The sequence below is a fragment of the Diplotaxodon limnothrissa genome, linkage group LG19, assembly GCF_057381915.1.
Source record: "Diplotaxodon limnothrissa isolate DT_005_m linkage group LG19, D_limnothrissa_male_GT1.1, whole genome shotgun sequence".
Classification (NCBI taxonomy): domain Eukaryota; kingdom Metazoa; phylum Chordata; class Actinopteri; order Cichliformes; family Cichlidae; genus Diplotaxodon; species Diplotaxodon limnothrissa.
The window spans coordinates 24,818,030-24,832,204 of record NC_140614.1 but is presented as its reverse complement, the minus strand read 5'-3'; the positions used below and the strand labels follow the sequence as shown (position 1 = coordinate 24,832,204).

Below are 14,175 nucleotides of genomic sequence, written 5' to 3'. Positions count from 1 at the left end.
GCCTTTTTGTTGTTGTTGTGGTTTGGATTGGATTGCTCTTTTTACTGTGTGAAACTATCTAACTTTAATGAAATTATATTAAGACTGGCCAAACCGACCAATCTAAAATATATTTGAATAAAACAGAACAGACTTTATCCAGAACTTTGGGGTGCAAATCAGTCACCCTCCATCACTTTAGATGCTACTCAGGTTTTTCAGATGTCCAATGTCAGTGGGATTTTCATTGTGGTGGTTTTTTCTCAGATGGAAAACATACTTAAAGTCATATCAATCATTTTGTCAGTATTTTATACAAAATGTCAATGCTAGCAGAGACCACTGAATTTAAGTAACTACCGATGATTAATTTATTATGTTCATGTGAAAAAAAACCAATACTGGAAATAGGAATTTTAAATAAGAAATGAACTTTAAGCTCTGTTGCCTTGAAGACACAAACCATGGATCCCGCGTTGCAGGTATTAAAATAAATTAAAATAAAAACCTGAACAACTGGAAGAAGCAGTTATGGAAAAGATTTAGGCCACCGGGGGGGAAACAATTCTGACTTCTTTTTTCTTTTGATGGCCCTAATCCTTTTCCATAAGCAGTTGCAGTTTTGGCTCCTGTTAACTTTTGTCAAACCAGGATCAGGCTACATTTATCCATGATTCCTATTAATGACCTCTTGCAGAAAAACATGCACTTATGGACCTTTTTATGGACTTTTTTTTAATCAACTAGTACTAGTTCTGAAATTACTCAAAAGAAGCTGTTTTAACCTAACTTGAAGGTAGAAGGGGGGGATTTGAAGGTAGTTTTCATCTGAATTGCCATTAATCGTGGGCCTGTGATTTGTTTTTAGTGGACAGAGTGCTGCAGCAGCCAGTAGGGGTGCTCAATTCAGCCAGCTGATCTTGCACACCCTTGAACGTCCAAAAAAGGTCTGCCAGAGCGGCTGGTGAGCAGAGCTCCAGCTAAGAATAACCTGTATTTTCTGGGCGGATAGAGTTACCTTGCAGCCTTCCTGCTCTCTGCACTGGCCTATACCCATGTGAGCCCCCAGAAACACTGGGTGAGATATTGTGCATTTCCCCTCACCCTGCCCAGCCCTGTGCTTAGCTTGGCTGATTCTTCCCCTGTGTCGCTTTACTTTGCCCCACTGTCCCCAGACCCCCTTTTTTAATGCTGCCTCACAGGCAGCTCCAAATTCCCCAACATATGTAGGCTTTCAATTCATGCTTAATTTTCCATTTTCTACTTTTTAAAACCTTGGACAAGTTCCACCTGTGGATGTTATGGGTAAGAAGACAAGGCTGTGACGGTCCAAGTGACAATGGAATAATTTACCACCTGGGACACTTTTTTTTTTCCTGAGAAAGTGGATTCAAACTGGATTTACTGGAGCCGTCACCAGTTAATTCTTCATGAGGAGGCTTTGTCTCCAATTTAAAGTATCCTACCTGAGATAGTCTACACGTCACAATGGCTGAAGGTAGGGTTGTTACACCTGGGTCTTCAAGCACAACTGTTCAAATAAAACCTTTACTACAGCACAAAAATCCACAGTAATAAATTCTGCATAACAAATAAACGGCAGTGTTTTGATAAGTTGTGTCCTCTGACGATGATGTGTCGAAAGTTGGTTGCTATAAATATAAGCTATCAAGTCACCAGAGTATTCGCATTGCTCTCCTGTGACAGACTGCAGCTGCAGCTGACCTCAGCCAGGGTGGTAGACCTCAAGCACGTCAAAAGGAATATACATAAATAAATAAAAGTGTGAAAAAACACCTGCAAGTCCTGCATTCACAGTACTGTGTAAATGTAAGACACTCTTAGATCATGCTTAAATGTGCAAAAGTGGTGTTAGTGGAGGAAAAAAATCGTCTTCGTCTGATATATTAATGCAGAAGACTGCTGCTACTGATCCACCAGTGTCTATAAAGAGCATTTCCTTGTGACACTGTAGACCTGCTTTTCACTTATATATGTACAGTTTCTTATTGCAGTCAGCAAGTTTAGACAAGTGTTCCCTATTCTGTATGCCTTTGTGCTACTCTTTGAATCGTTAGCGGTTATTTTAAAGGCATCAAAAGCACTGTAGAAAGCTGATAACAATAAATAACCTGCAAAGCTTTATAATGCGCTCCAGCACATAGTCTTTTCTTATGAAGTGTATAGTGCATATTGGCTACTCTGTAAACAAAGCCAATGCTCATAATTACTTAATGTTATTACTTCAGTTATCACCAGTTTTAAAAAGCACATTTTAAGATCGAATGTTTTTGGGTTTGGGGTTTTTTAACAGCGAGTGAACTTGTTGTGTTTTCACAAAAAATGTAATAACACGATAGTTACTTAGAAAAATTGCACAGCTCTAAACGATGCTGTTGATTGAATAGTTGAGTTTGCGTTTGAGAGGTTTTTTCCCCCCGTGTCCTACACGCTGGAAGCAAGTCGTCATGCATCGAACATTTTCAGAGTTCATTCAACTTGGACCTTGAGTGAAGGTCTCCCTGACGCCTGACATTACAGTAAATCAGTACAGATAATCTTACACTCTGTGCACAGCATTTAATGATGATAACAGTTACTAAATGCTGCCTTGGGCATTTTTCACTGTGCTAAGCCAGTCTAAAGTGTGTCAGTACATTTGGAAAATGTCACTGCTAAAATTGGAGTGCCCTATCACACCATGACTTTTCTGATGACGTTTAACATTTCCGATTAATATAAATAATAAGGAAATAAAGAGACAGTATAGGGTCATGGTAAAGATGAAAAATTATATATATACAACTAATAATGCACTATGTGCGCAAAATGTCTTCCTGTCAGGGTTTGTCTTCATTGTGTAGATGATAAGACTTGAAAGGTTTAAGAAAATGGGCTTTTATTAAGACGCCAGGGCAAAATCATTGTTACGATAGTGAAATTACTGAAAGAGGGCGATAATATGACCGAAAAAGACTTACGCAACAATTGACAGATCTGATAAAACATACATAGTTTGCACACTTTGTAACAGAGGAACAAAACACGGAGAAACACTTTCACTGTTGTTAGGAGACATACAGAGATTTCACAGCTAAAAGTGTAATGTCAGCTCCCTCTGGTGGACAAACTATGCAAGTGTGCAAGTTCTTGCTACCAATCACTCATTATAGACAACAATAAATATGTGTACAAGCAGACATTTAATTGTTTTATCAGTTCTGATCCATATAGGTTTTGCACATGATCTGCAGTGGATATTTATAAAGAACTGAAACCCTTGTGGTTACTTTAGCAGTGCAAGAATATCAAACATTACAAGCACAAGAACAAAAGCAGAAAGAATTTGTCAGACTAACTTTTGTCTATTTATGTCTTCCACATATAGTAGCCAAATCAGCCTCCCACGCTGCAGCCACTGGGTCCAGTGACGGAGCAGCAGCGCCACAGACGAGCTCTCTCAGATCCAAAGGTCTGGGGCTGCTCAACAAGGTGAAAATGTCTGTTGAGCTGCTGATTGCCCTTGCTGCTCTCCTGTCCTGGCTGGTTGTAGGTGTGGTGATGTTTGACTTTGTTGAGTACAAAGCAGTCCCCGGTAAGCCACAAAATCTAAAAGTGTATGTCCCCAAGTCTTTTAAGCCATCAGTTATGCAGAATCTGACCAACATGTTTGCTATCATCGTTAGACATCCAGCAGATCATAACGGACCCTGTCCAGGCCGTGAACGACGCCACTGATGAGTTATCCAGTCTGCTCAATAAGTTTCAAGGTAGTGGGGAATTTATCTTGGCACAGTTTTTATTTGTGTAAGCTCTCTAATGCATGACTTGCTGTACTTTTGCAGAATGCGCACCGGATTTAAGTGACCCCATGTCAGCTGCCAGATACGCAGCCGAGGAAATATCAGAAGCAAAAGATGGGTTTGTTCGATATTTGTCAGATGAAGAAGGTATGACCGCTCACTCCTACCAACACAAGCAAAAAAACAAAAACAAAGACTGCTTAATAAGTACAGAATAATCTTCTGAAACCACAGGGAACTTCTACCTCAGCTACATTGACCCTGTGGTCATTGGTAGACAAGCTTTCCATTCAACGAATGACTTCATAGGTGGAGCACTGGGTTCCTTCAGGGACACACTGTGTGCTGTTGTGGATACATCACTGGAAACCATAGAAGATATTAAAAAAGGTATGTAATTTATACTTGAATCCTTTTTCTACTCAAGACTGTTTTTCTCTTGTTTCACATACAGTTAATGAATGAATAAATCTGTCTTTTTTTTAAATACTTGAACTAAACTTTAACTCCCTTGCTGGTTTGTAACATTATTAATTAATGCAGAATGTACTTACAAATGCACTTACTTTTCTATTTCTTTTCCATTCAGGAAAAACTGATCTTGGCTATATTGACCCTGTAATGATAGGCAGAGGTGTCTTTAATGCTACTAATGAGTTCATGTGTGGAGTGGCGAGCTACATCCAGGATGTGCTCTGTTCCATACTGGACACTACACTGAATGTAGTGAAAGGTATTTGCGCTCTCTCGTTTAACCCATAACCTCTTAAAAACAACATAAAAGAATATCTATCTAACACAATTTAGAGAGTTTGCTTTGCGTACTTTCTGTCCGTATTCATTTCCTGTTTGTGTTTCTCAGGAACCGTCGACATTAGCTTCATGGACCCTGTGGTAATAGGAAGAAATATATTCCACGTCACAAATGACACAGTGAGTGGAATATTTGGCTACATCCAGGACGTGCTCTGTGCCATCGTAGACATGATACTGGATGTATTCAAAGGTATTCAGTGCCTCCATATTGTCTCATTTGTGATGTTTGTGGCTTAATATTTACAGTACATCTTATATTCTGTATATACTGCTTATGCATTTTACAGACTTTATTAGGAATGTATTTTTAGATCAACAGTAACTCTTTTTAGCTTGTTATGGATGTTGTCCACTAAACAAAAACTTATATAACTTATCTAACTTTGACAATGCATGCTTTTATAAGGAAAATGTTGGCCTTAAACACATTTTTCTAATGTCTGTGTAACTGTCAAGTACATGTATGTTTAATGAAGTACTTTACTGCACCTTTGACCTGAGTGTGTGTTGTCCTCAGGAACCACTGACATTAGCTTCATTGACCCCGTGGTTATTGGCAGAAATGCCTTCAGTGTTACTAATGACTTTGTGAGTGGACTATTTGGCTACATCCAGGGCGTGCTCTGCGCAGTCTTGGATGTCATACTGGACACGCTAAAAGGTACACAGTCTGCCAAGACATCACCTGATACAATGCACACACTGCAGGTTTCCCAGACTTCACGAAGGATTGTTTTATTTTCTCTATTATTTTCTCTGTTGGTTAGATATCCAGCATACCTTGGGATTTAGCCCCGTGTCAGTTTTTAAGTCAGCAGTAGAAATCACCAAAGAGCAGACAAACCTGCTTGCGAGCTACATCTCCTCAACACTGATTGGTGAACAAGGTCTGTTTTAGCCTACGTCATTATCAGAAAATTGGTTACATGTTATCCTTACGGCAGCTAAGCTGATTTTCTAAATAAAGACAAAGCAGCTTTTATTCACTGTCTGGTGTTTTTCATTTTCAGGAATCATGCCTGAAGTGTCCATTGACCCAATGAAAGTTGTTGAAGATGCTGTGTCAGAGCTCACAGACAAGAAGGATTTGCTCTTAGCTTACATGTCAAGCATGATTGTTGGTGATCAGGGTATGGCTATTAGTATTAGATGTTCAGTACTATTAATTAGGAAATATTAAAAATCCATCTGCTAAATATTTTCTATGTTTCAGGGGAACCTGTCACCACCCCAGGTGTAAATGTAGTAACAGAAAAAGGTTTCTGCTTTAATCCACTCAGAAATATTCTGATAAACATTTATGATTGGCAGGTTTTCACAAAATGTCTTTGTTTCTTTTAGATGAAGCTGTACCTTCCCCATCTGATATCAATTTAGTAAGAAGGAAAGGTAATGACAGTATTTCTTCTGTTTTCCATTGCAGTAATACAGAAAAGGAAATATTACATTAAAAAAAAAGAAGCTAAGTGTCTTTTTCCATGTGTTAATACAGGGAAATTTCTGCCTCCATTTGAAAAAGGTAAGAAAATATCTTCGTTAAAGACATTTAAAATGTGCTTTTAAACTTGCGCAATGTGTGTTGCAAGCAACTAGACTGCATAGATTTTTTGATTTTTGTTTGTTTCTTGCATGTTTGTACAGACTTGTGTTTTTCAAGGGACATTATTCAATCTGTTTTCAAGTCTGCCTCATGGTATGCCTTACTGTTCAGTGTAACCCTGAAGATCTATGAAACTGCGTGCCACTGTGTTTGAAAAATACTCGATTTGTACTCATTACATTATAGCATGGACAAACATGCATCATATCTGTTCTTCATTCTGTTATTCTAATTGTCATTAAGCTGCTACATTGTTATGGATTGGTTTACTTCATTCCTCCCTTTCTTTGTCACACTGACCATTTGTTGTAATATTTTACAGAACTTCGCAGTGATATGTCTTGACTCAGTCATCATGTTTTTCTGTGTAACATTGTGCATGACCATGTGTGTCCTTCAGACTTGCATTCCTTTGTTGCTCTTTCTCGCATTTTTTGTGCCACTGACTGGTTGCCTCCTGTTTTTGACCATTTACACTGTTGTCATATGTATATCCTTGGATCGTCCGGACTGGATTGCATGTGTTTTTGTATACTTTTTACCTGTGCATGTAACTATTAAACACACCACATGTTGCAAAGATAGCATTCACAATACTTTTACACTGTATTTACCATTGTAGCCAGTTTTGATACATCATGTTCCTTTGGTCCTGTGGTTTTATATAAACGATTTGATCCAGCCAGCTCCTTCATTAAGATCATCACGGCACTGTAGCCTAATTTGATCAAGTACTCTGCTGTAATGAGTGGCTAAACATATAGCTCAGCTGCAGTTTGTACCAGCTACTTCAGGAAGTTACAAGGCATTTAAAAAACACTTTAAAAGAAGCTAAATAGAAAAGAAACGAGATATAAAATAATTCCTGCTTCAATTTATGAAGCAATTTTAAAAATCCACTAACTGCAATCTGTGGTGTATTCATGCTGTAATGTTGCTATGATTTTGCACCATTAAAATCACCCTATAAAGAAATGAAGATCACATAAGAGGGATGATAAGGTTCGTAATACAGTTACAGAGATCATGCGTGCTGCCAAAGATGAAGCTGCTCCTGCTGCAGAGATAAAAGAAGACTCCGAGATGGCACCCACTGAAGCAGATGTGACAGAGGAAGATGATGGTATTCACATGATTTTTGTTTCTTTTTTTTTAAGTCACATTAATTAAGTTAAAAACAGACACTAAATTTATTGCTATCACATCACTAGCAAGACACACTGAAGAACCAGAACTGAGACCATCACTGAAGGAGGAGGAAAAGCTTGATGATGACACCAAGGAGGAGGAAGAGGAAATTGGAGAGGGTGATGATGACGAAGTTCAAATAAAGGATAATGCAGAACAATTAATAAAAGAAAAAGAGAATAAAGAGGTGATAGAAGGAGGAGGTGATGGTAGAGGTGAAGACCAAGAAAAGAGAGACACAAAGACAGATGAATTTGCGATAATTGTAAATGATGAAGTGATACAGCACAAAGGGGTGGTAGAAGATGAAGAGGTGCAGGAGACAAAAACCAAAGACATTTTGGTAGAAGATGATGAGGAGAGCAAAACTGAAGAAACTATTGTGGATAAACATGAGAAAACAAAAACTGAAGACATTTTTGACCAGGCCAGAACTGACGATGCTTCAGTAGAACATGAGGAGGTAGAAGAAGAGGCCAAAACTGAAGATGATTTGGCAAAACATGAGGAGGAAGAAGAGGAAGCCAAAACTGAAGATTATTTGGCAAAACATGAGGAGGAAGAAGAAGCCAAAACTGAAGATTATTTGGTAGACCATGAGGAGGAAGAAGAGGAAGCCAAAACTGAGGATTATTTAATAGAGCATGAGGAAGAAGAGGAAGCCAAAACTGAAGATTATTTGGTAGAACATGAGGAGGAAGAAGAAGAAGCCAAAACTGGAGATTATTTAATAGAGCATGAGGAGGAGGAAGAAGAAGCCAAAACTGAAGATGATTTGGTAGAACATGAGGAGGAAGAAGAAGAAGCCAAAACTGGAGATTATTTAATAGAGCATGAGGAGGAGGAAGAAGAAGCCAAAACTGAAGATGATTTGGTAGAACATGAGGAGGAAGAAGAAGAAGCCAAAACTGAAGATTATTTGGTAGACCATGAGGAGGAAGAAGAGGAAGCCAAAACTGAAGATTATTTGGTAGAACATGAGGAGGAAGAAGAGGAAGAAGCCAAAACTGGAGATTATTTAATAGAGCAGGAGGAGGAAGAAGAGGCCAAAACTGAGGATGATTTGGTAGAACATGAGGAGGAAGAAGAAGAAGCCAAAACTGGAGATGATTTGGCAGAACATGAGGAGGAGGAGGAAGAACCCAAAACTGAAGATTATTTGGTAGAACATGAGGAGGAAGAAGAGGAAGCCAAAACTGGAGATTATTTAATAGAGCATGAGGAGGAAGAGGAAGCCAAAACTGAAGATGATTTGGTAGAACATGAGGAGGAAGAAGAAGAAGCCAAAACTGGAGATTATTTAATAGAGCATGAGGAGGAGGAAGAGGAAGCCAAAACTGAAGATGATTTGGTAGAACATGAGGAGGAAGAAGAAGAAGCCAAAACTGGAGATTATTTAATAGAGCATGAGGAGGAAGAGGAAGCCAAAACTGAAGATGATTTGGTAGAACATGAGGAGGAGGAAGAAGAAGCCAAAACTGAAGATGATTTGGTAGAACATGAGGAGGAAGAAGAAGAAGCCAAAACTGGAGATTATTTAATAGAGCATGAGGAAGAGGAAGAAGCCAAAACTGAAGATGATTTGGTAGAACATGAGGAAGAGGAAGAAGCCAAAACTGAAGATGATTTGGTAGAACATGAGGAAGAGGAAGAAGAACCCAAAACTGAAGATTATTTGGTAGAACATGAGGAGGAAGAAGAGGAAGCCAAAACTGGAGATTATTTAATAGAGCATGAGGAGGAAGAGGAAGCCAAAACTGAAGATGATTTGGTAGAACATGAGGAGGAAGAAGAAGAAGCCAAAACTGGAGATTATTTAATAGAGCATGAGGAGGAGGAAGAAGAAGCCAAAACTGAAGATGATTTGGTAGAACATGAGGAGGAAGAAGAAGAAGCCAAAACTGGAGATTATTTAATAGAGCATGAGGAGGAGGAAGAAGAAGCCAAAACTGAAGATGATTTGGTAGAACATGAGGAAGAGGAAGAAGCCAAAACTGAAGATGATTTGGTAGAACATGAGGAAGAGGAAGAAGCCAAAACTGAAGATGATTTGGTAGAACATGAGGAAGAGGAAGAAGCCAAAACTGAAGATTATTTGGTAGAATATGAGGAAGAGGAAGAAGCCAAAACTGGAGATTATTTAATAGAGCATGAGGAGGAGGAAGAAGAAGCCAAAACTGAAGATGATTTGGTAGAACATGAGGAAGAGGAAGAAGCCAAAACTGAAGATGATTTGGTAGAACATGAGGAAGAGGAAGAAGAACCCAAAACTGAAGATTATTTGGTAGAACATGAGGAGGAAGAAGAGGAAGCCAAAACTGGAGATTATTTAATAGAGCATGAGGAGGAAGAGGAAGCCAAAACTGAAGATGATTTGGTAGAACATGAGGAGGAAGAAGAAGAAGCCAAAACTGGAGATTATTTAATAGAGCATGAGGAGGAGGAAGAAGAAGCCAAAACTGAAGATGATTTGGTAGAACATGAGGAGGAAGAAGAAGAAGCCAAAACTGGAGATTATTTAATAGAGCATGAGGAGGAGGAAGAAGAAGCCAAAACTGAAGATGATTTGGTAGAACATGAGGAGGAAGAAGAAGAAGCCAAAACTGGAGATTATTTAATAGAGCATGAGGAGGAGGAAGAAGAAGCCAAAACTGAAGATGATTTGGTAGAACATGAGGAAGAGGAAGAAGCCAAAACTGAAGATGATTTGGTAGAACATGAGGAAGAGGAAGAAGCCAAAACTGAAGATGATTTGGTAGAACATGAGGAAGAGGAAGAAGCCAAAACTGAAGATTATTTGGTAGAATATGAGGAAGAGGAAGAAGCCAAAACTGGAGATTATTTAATAGAGCATGAGGAGGAGGAAGAAGAAGCCAAAACTGAAGATGATTTGGTAGAACATGAGGAAGAGGAAGAAGCCAAAACTGAGGATGATTTGGTAGAACATGAGGAAGAGGAAGAAGCCAAAACTGAAGATTATTTGGTAGAATATGAGGAAGAAGAAGAAGAAGCCAAAACTGAGGATGATTTGGTAGAACACGAGGAAGAGGATGAAGCCAAAACTGAAGATTATTTGGTAGAATATGAGGAAGAGGAAGAAGAAGCCAAAACTGAGGATGATTTGGTAGAACATGAGGAAGAGGAATCCAAGACTCGTGATATTTTGGCAGGATATGAAGAGGAAGATAGTGAGCTTCCCAGTATTTTGGTAGAAGCTGAGACGGAGGCAGAGGAAATTAAAACTGAATACATTTTTGAAGATCAAGAAGAGACTAAAATCAGAGACGAGGAGGAGGAGGAAGAGGAGGAGAAAAATGAAGACGTAGTAGAATATGAGGATAGTGGGGAGAAGGGGCCAGAAGAACCTATTGTAGTAGAACAGGAAGAGACCAACACTGAAGAGCCATCAATGACACACCTTAAAATACTGTTATCTGAGAAAATCAGTAATGACAGCGCTGTACCTGAATCTGCTGATGGTGAGGAGGAAGAGAAAGAAACTTTTTTTCCTGTTTACGAGGAGGATAAATACTCCAACATCCTTGATGATCATGATGAAAATAACAACAACAGCGAAAGCAGAAAGACTGAACCTAAACGAAAGAGGAAGGCCGATGTTACCCTTGAGAGATTTGGAGGACTCAAATTGTCTCACAAAGCAGAAGGCCACAACAAATATGAAAAAGGTACTAAACTCTTCCCCTCACATATTTGTCATCATGTTTTTCATTATGAGGCTATGAAAATACATGATGCATGTATTAAGTAATGTTGTGTTTTATGTGGAATGGCAGTGTTAATTTACATGCTCTTTGAATAGTTGGTAATGACAGGACTAAAGTTATTCAGACCTAACATGTAATGTGCTGAATGATTCATTTAACTTTTTTTTAATTTTTAATGTTTAATATTTTATGTCACAGTTTTTCTTCTTTGGGCTAAAAATGTGTGAATGTTTTTTCTAACTTTTTGAAACATCAAGTATTGGAAGAGTATTTTATGCCACGTATTTTTCTTTTTATAATTGTCTTAGAAAATCACTATTAGTAGTATTACTAATGAAGATATGGTAATAATAGATATTTAAAAATACACCATAAACATACCCAATGTTATATACCATATATATTAAAAAAAAAAAAAAAAAAAAAGTATTTGGCACAAATTTGTAATTTGTCTGCAATTATTTGAAAAATACCCTGCCTGCAATTACATTTGTTCAACTTTATATTTAAGCTTGTAACAGATATTTAAGCCAATATAAGTAACATAATGAAGTAAATGCAGAATAAACACAAAGAATGTATGCTTAAATTCAAAGAGATTTTTAATAGTCATTGTCAATCTAACACAGATTCTCTCCTAACAATAGAAATATAAATAACAAAATGTAACACTTTAATGCTGAATTTCAAAAGGGTGCACAAAAGTCAATATTTAAAACACAAAAAGACAGCTGAAAACCCAGAGTGGTGAACATTATTCTCTCCAAAGCAGCAATTTGGCTTAGTCCTTTACACTCAGCCAGTTATTGAGGCAGACTATTTTGTTGACATCATCTGAAGACAAAGAAGCACTCCTCTTTTGAATGATGTGACCTGAGAGTGAGAATAATCTCTCACAAGGCACTGTGGTTGCAGGGGTTGACAGGTATTTGCATGCAATAGGTGCCAGCCTGGCATGTGCTCCTTCTCTCTTTAACCACCACTGTAGTGGACACTCCTCTATGTCTATTTTGGGCTCTGCTTTGTACCGATCCAGACAGCGATCTATAGAGTCTTCCTCTTCCTCTGAATCTGAATCTGAAGAACCCAGCAAGCAGATGGCGATCTTTCTCTTTTTTGGTGATGGTTCCTCTGTTGTCTGAGCAGATGGTTGATGTGCATGTGTCTCTGCCATCACAAGGTCATGTAATGAAGCCCACACCTCTCTTCTTTCATCTTTGGAAACACACTTAAGGTCTTTAAACCTGGGATCAAGGGCAGTAGCGATCTTCAGCCATGTCAGATTGATGCTGTCCCTCCGCTGAGCTAGGTCTGTGGTAAAAACCTTCTTAAACCTCAAAACGTAGACTGGGTCATCATCTGAGAGCTCCATAACCCTGAACAAATAACACAAGGCTGGCAACACCACGGAGCAGGAGACATACTGCTTCCCCCCCAGCAGTTCGGTCACATATCTGCAATAGAAAGAACAAAAGTTGTAAACAAGCCTGTATTTTTATATTAATCACACAGAGACAAACTCACAGAGGTGGAGGGGGAGAACATACTTGAAGACGGAGCTAGAACACAGAACACAAAGGTAGACACCCACACACACATGATAAACAAAATGATTTACCTGCAAGGTTCAAGTAGTTCCTCCAGCTTTTGCAGTATGTCAAACTCCTGGTCGGTCAACATAGTCACCATGCTGTTTTGCTGAGCCAGGATGGTGGTCAGCACAGATTTGTTTCTCTGGATCCGCTTGATCATCTCTAGGGTGGAATTCCATCTTGTTGGAACGTCCCGAACAAGTGGTTCTGTTTTTTGTCCATGTGCAACTTGCTGTTCCTTTAATTCCTGAGCGTTCGCTAGACTCTGCTTAAAATGTCCAACAACCTTGCGACATTTGGCCAGAACCCTTTCAAATTCACTGTCGTTAAGAGAAACTGTGATCGTTCTTTGCAGAATGTGGGCCGTGCAGGGCATGTGTTCAAATGGAAGTAGTCTGGCGGCTGCAACCATGTTACGAGCACTGTCGGTGCCAAACGTGGTTAACTTGTCCTTAATTTTCCATTCATTTGCAACACTCAGAAAATGGTCAGCACACGCCTCAGCACACTGTCGCTCTTCAGTTTTACTCACTGTTAGTGCAAACGATTGTAGTGTCCAGTCGTTATCAATAAAATGCGCCGTGACGCCAGAGTAGTTATCGTTGTTCACCGAAGTCCAGCGATCTCCTGTGAGAGCGACATTCCTTACTTGCACAAGCTTGCTGGACCGCTGATCCCTCTGGTCCTCATACAAAGTGTGCAGTCTCGACACGATGGTTCCTCTCGAGGGAAGATTATAACGCACGTCTCCTGATGCAACGCGAATGACTTCTCTCAGTCCATCATCTTCTACTATGCTAACTGGTCGGCAGTTTTTAGCTATCCAAACAACCAAAGAATTGGTTAGCTTTTCACTCACATGTTTTGTTATCCGTCCACGAGCACCATAATCCTGAGGCGTAGATTGGCAAGATCCCGTAGAGGTGGATTCTGGGTGTTTTGCTCTCAGGTGATAGCACAGAGACGAATTGCTTCTGTGGTACCTGAATTCAGCTTTGCAAATTGTGCACGTTACTTTCGTTTTGTCCAACAAGCCGTTAGGCAACTTCTTAAAGTAAAACTTCCCCCCCAAAAGCCCGTCCTTATCCATTGTTGCGTGTTTGCTTATAATAGCGTGGTAACACTTCTTCTTCGTCTAATTATTTCCGGCAGGCAAAACGCCAGAATAGCACAATGCTGCCCCCTCCTTCAGAGCTGCCGATGAGTTAAAAGGTCTTGTATTACAGGGGGAAACTGCGTTATTATTTTTTTTAACGCTTTAAACATTTCACATTAATCTCAAAAAATTAACTCGTTAATTTTGACAGCACTAATATAAGATAAGATAGAACTTTATTAATCCCTCGGGTGGGTTCCTCTGGGAAATTCGATGTACAGGTAATCTTCTGTATATGAGCATATGTCCTAGAGTGGGTTTCATTAAGATCCCATAGAAGTATTTTGTGTGCCCAATCAATTTTCAGGCAGACACA

General features: G+C 39.1%; 2 protein-coding genes across 3 annotated transcripts in view; one reads left to right on the top strand and one right to left on the bottom strand.

The window, feature by feature from the left end:
* The first annotated feature begins 1,031 nt into the window (after positions 1–1,031).
* The window catches only part of LOC146612293 (uncharacterized), a 33,034-nt gene continuing 19,890 nt past the window's right edge, over positions 1,032–14,175 (top strand). The window contains exons 1-18 of one of the 2 annotated variants that reach the window (XM_085379248.1): positions 1,032–1,477; positions 3,368–3,574; positions 3,666–3,749; positions 3,825–3,929; positions 4,017–4,172; positions 4,372–4,515; positions 4,645–4,788; positions 5,116–5,259; positions 5,366–5,485; positions 5,609–5,728; positions 5,812–5,856; positions 5,940–5,987; positions 6,091–6,117; positions 7,214–7,321; positions 7,410–8,047; positions 8,324–8,459; positions 8,508–8,744; positions 8,979–11,072. In XM_085379248.1, the coding sequence (XP_085235374.1) occupies positions 1,468–1,477; positions 3,368–3,574; positions 3,666–3,749; positions 3,825–3,929; positions 4,017–4,172; positions 4,372–4,515; positions 4,645–4,788; positions 5,116–5,259; positions 5,366–5,485; positions 5,609–5,728; positions 5,812–5,856; positions 5,940–5,987; positions 6,091–6,117; positions 7,214–7,321; positions 7,410–8,047; positions 8,324–8,459; positions 8,508–8,744; positions 8,979–11,072 (4,567 nt within the window). In that variant the 5' untranslated portion in view covers positions 1,032–1,467. The remainder of the gene's footprint in view (positions 1,478–3,367; positions 3,575–3,665; positions 3,750–3,824; positions 3,930–4,016; positions 4,173–4,371; positions 4,516–4,644; positions 4,789–5,115; positions 5,260–5,365; positions 5,486–5,608; positions 5,729–5,811; positions 5,857–5,939; positions 5,988–6,090; positions 6,118–7,213; positions 7,322–7,409; positions 8,048–8,323; positions 8,460–8,507; positions 8,745–8,978; positions 11,073–14,175) is intronic. The other variant, XM_085379247.1, reaches the window with a different exon arrangement.
* LOC146612294 (E3 SUMO-protein ligase ZBED1-like) lies at positions 11,893–13,793 on the bottom strand. The gene is made up of 2 exons (XM_085379249.1): positions 12,730–13,793; positions 11,893–12,565 (listed from the first exon to the last, which is right to left on the bottom strand). Exons 1-2 carry the CDS (start codon positions 13,791–13,793, stop codon positions 11,893–11,895), a joined length of 1,737 nt encoding a protein of 578 aa, XP_085235375.1.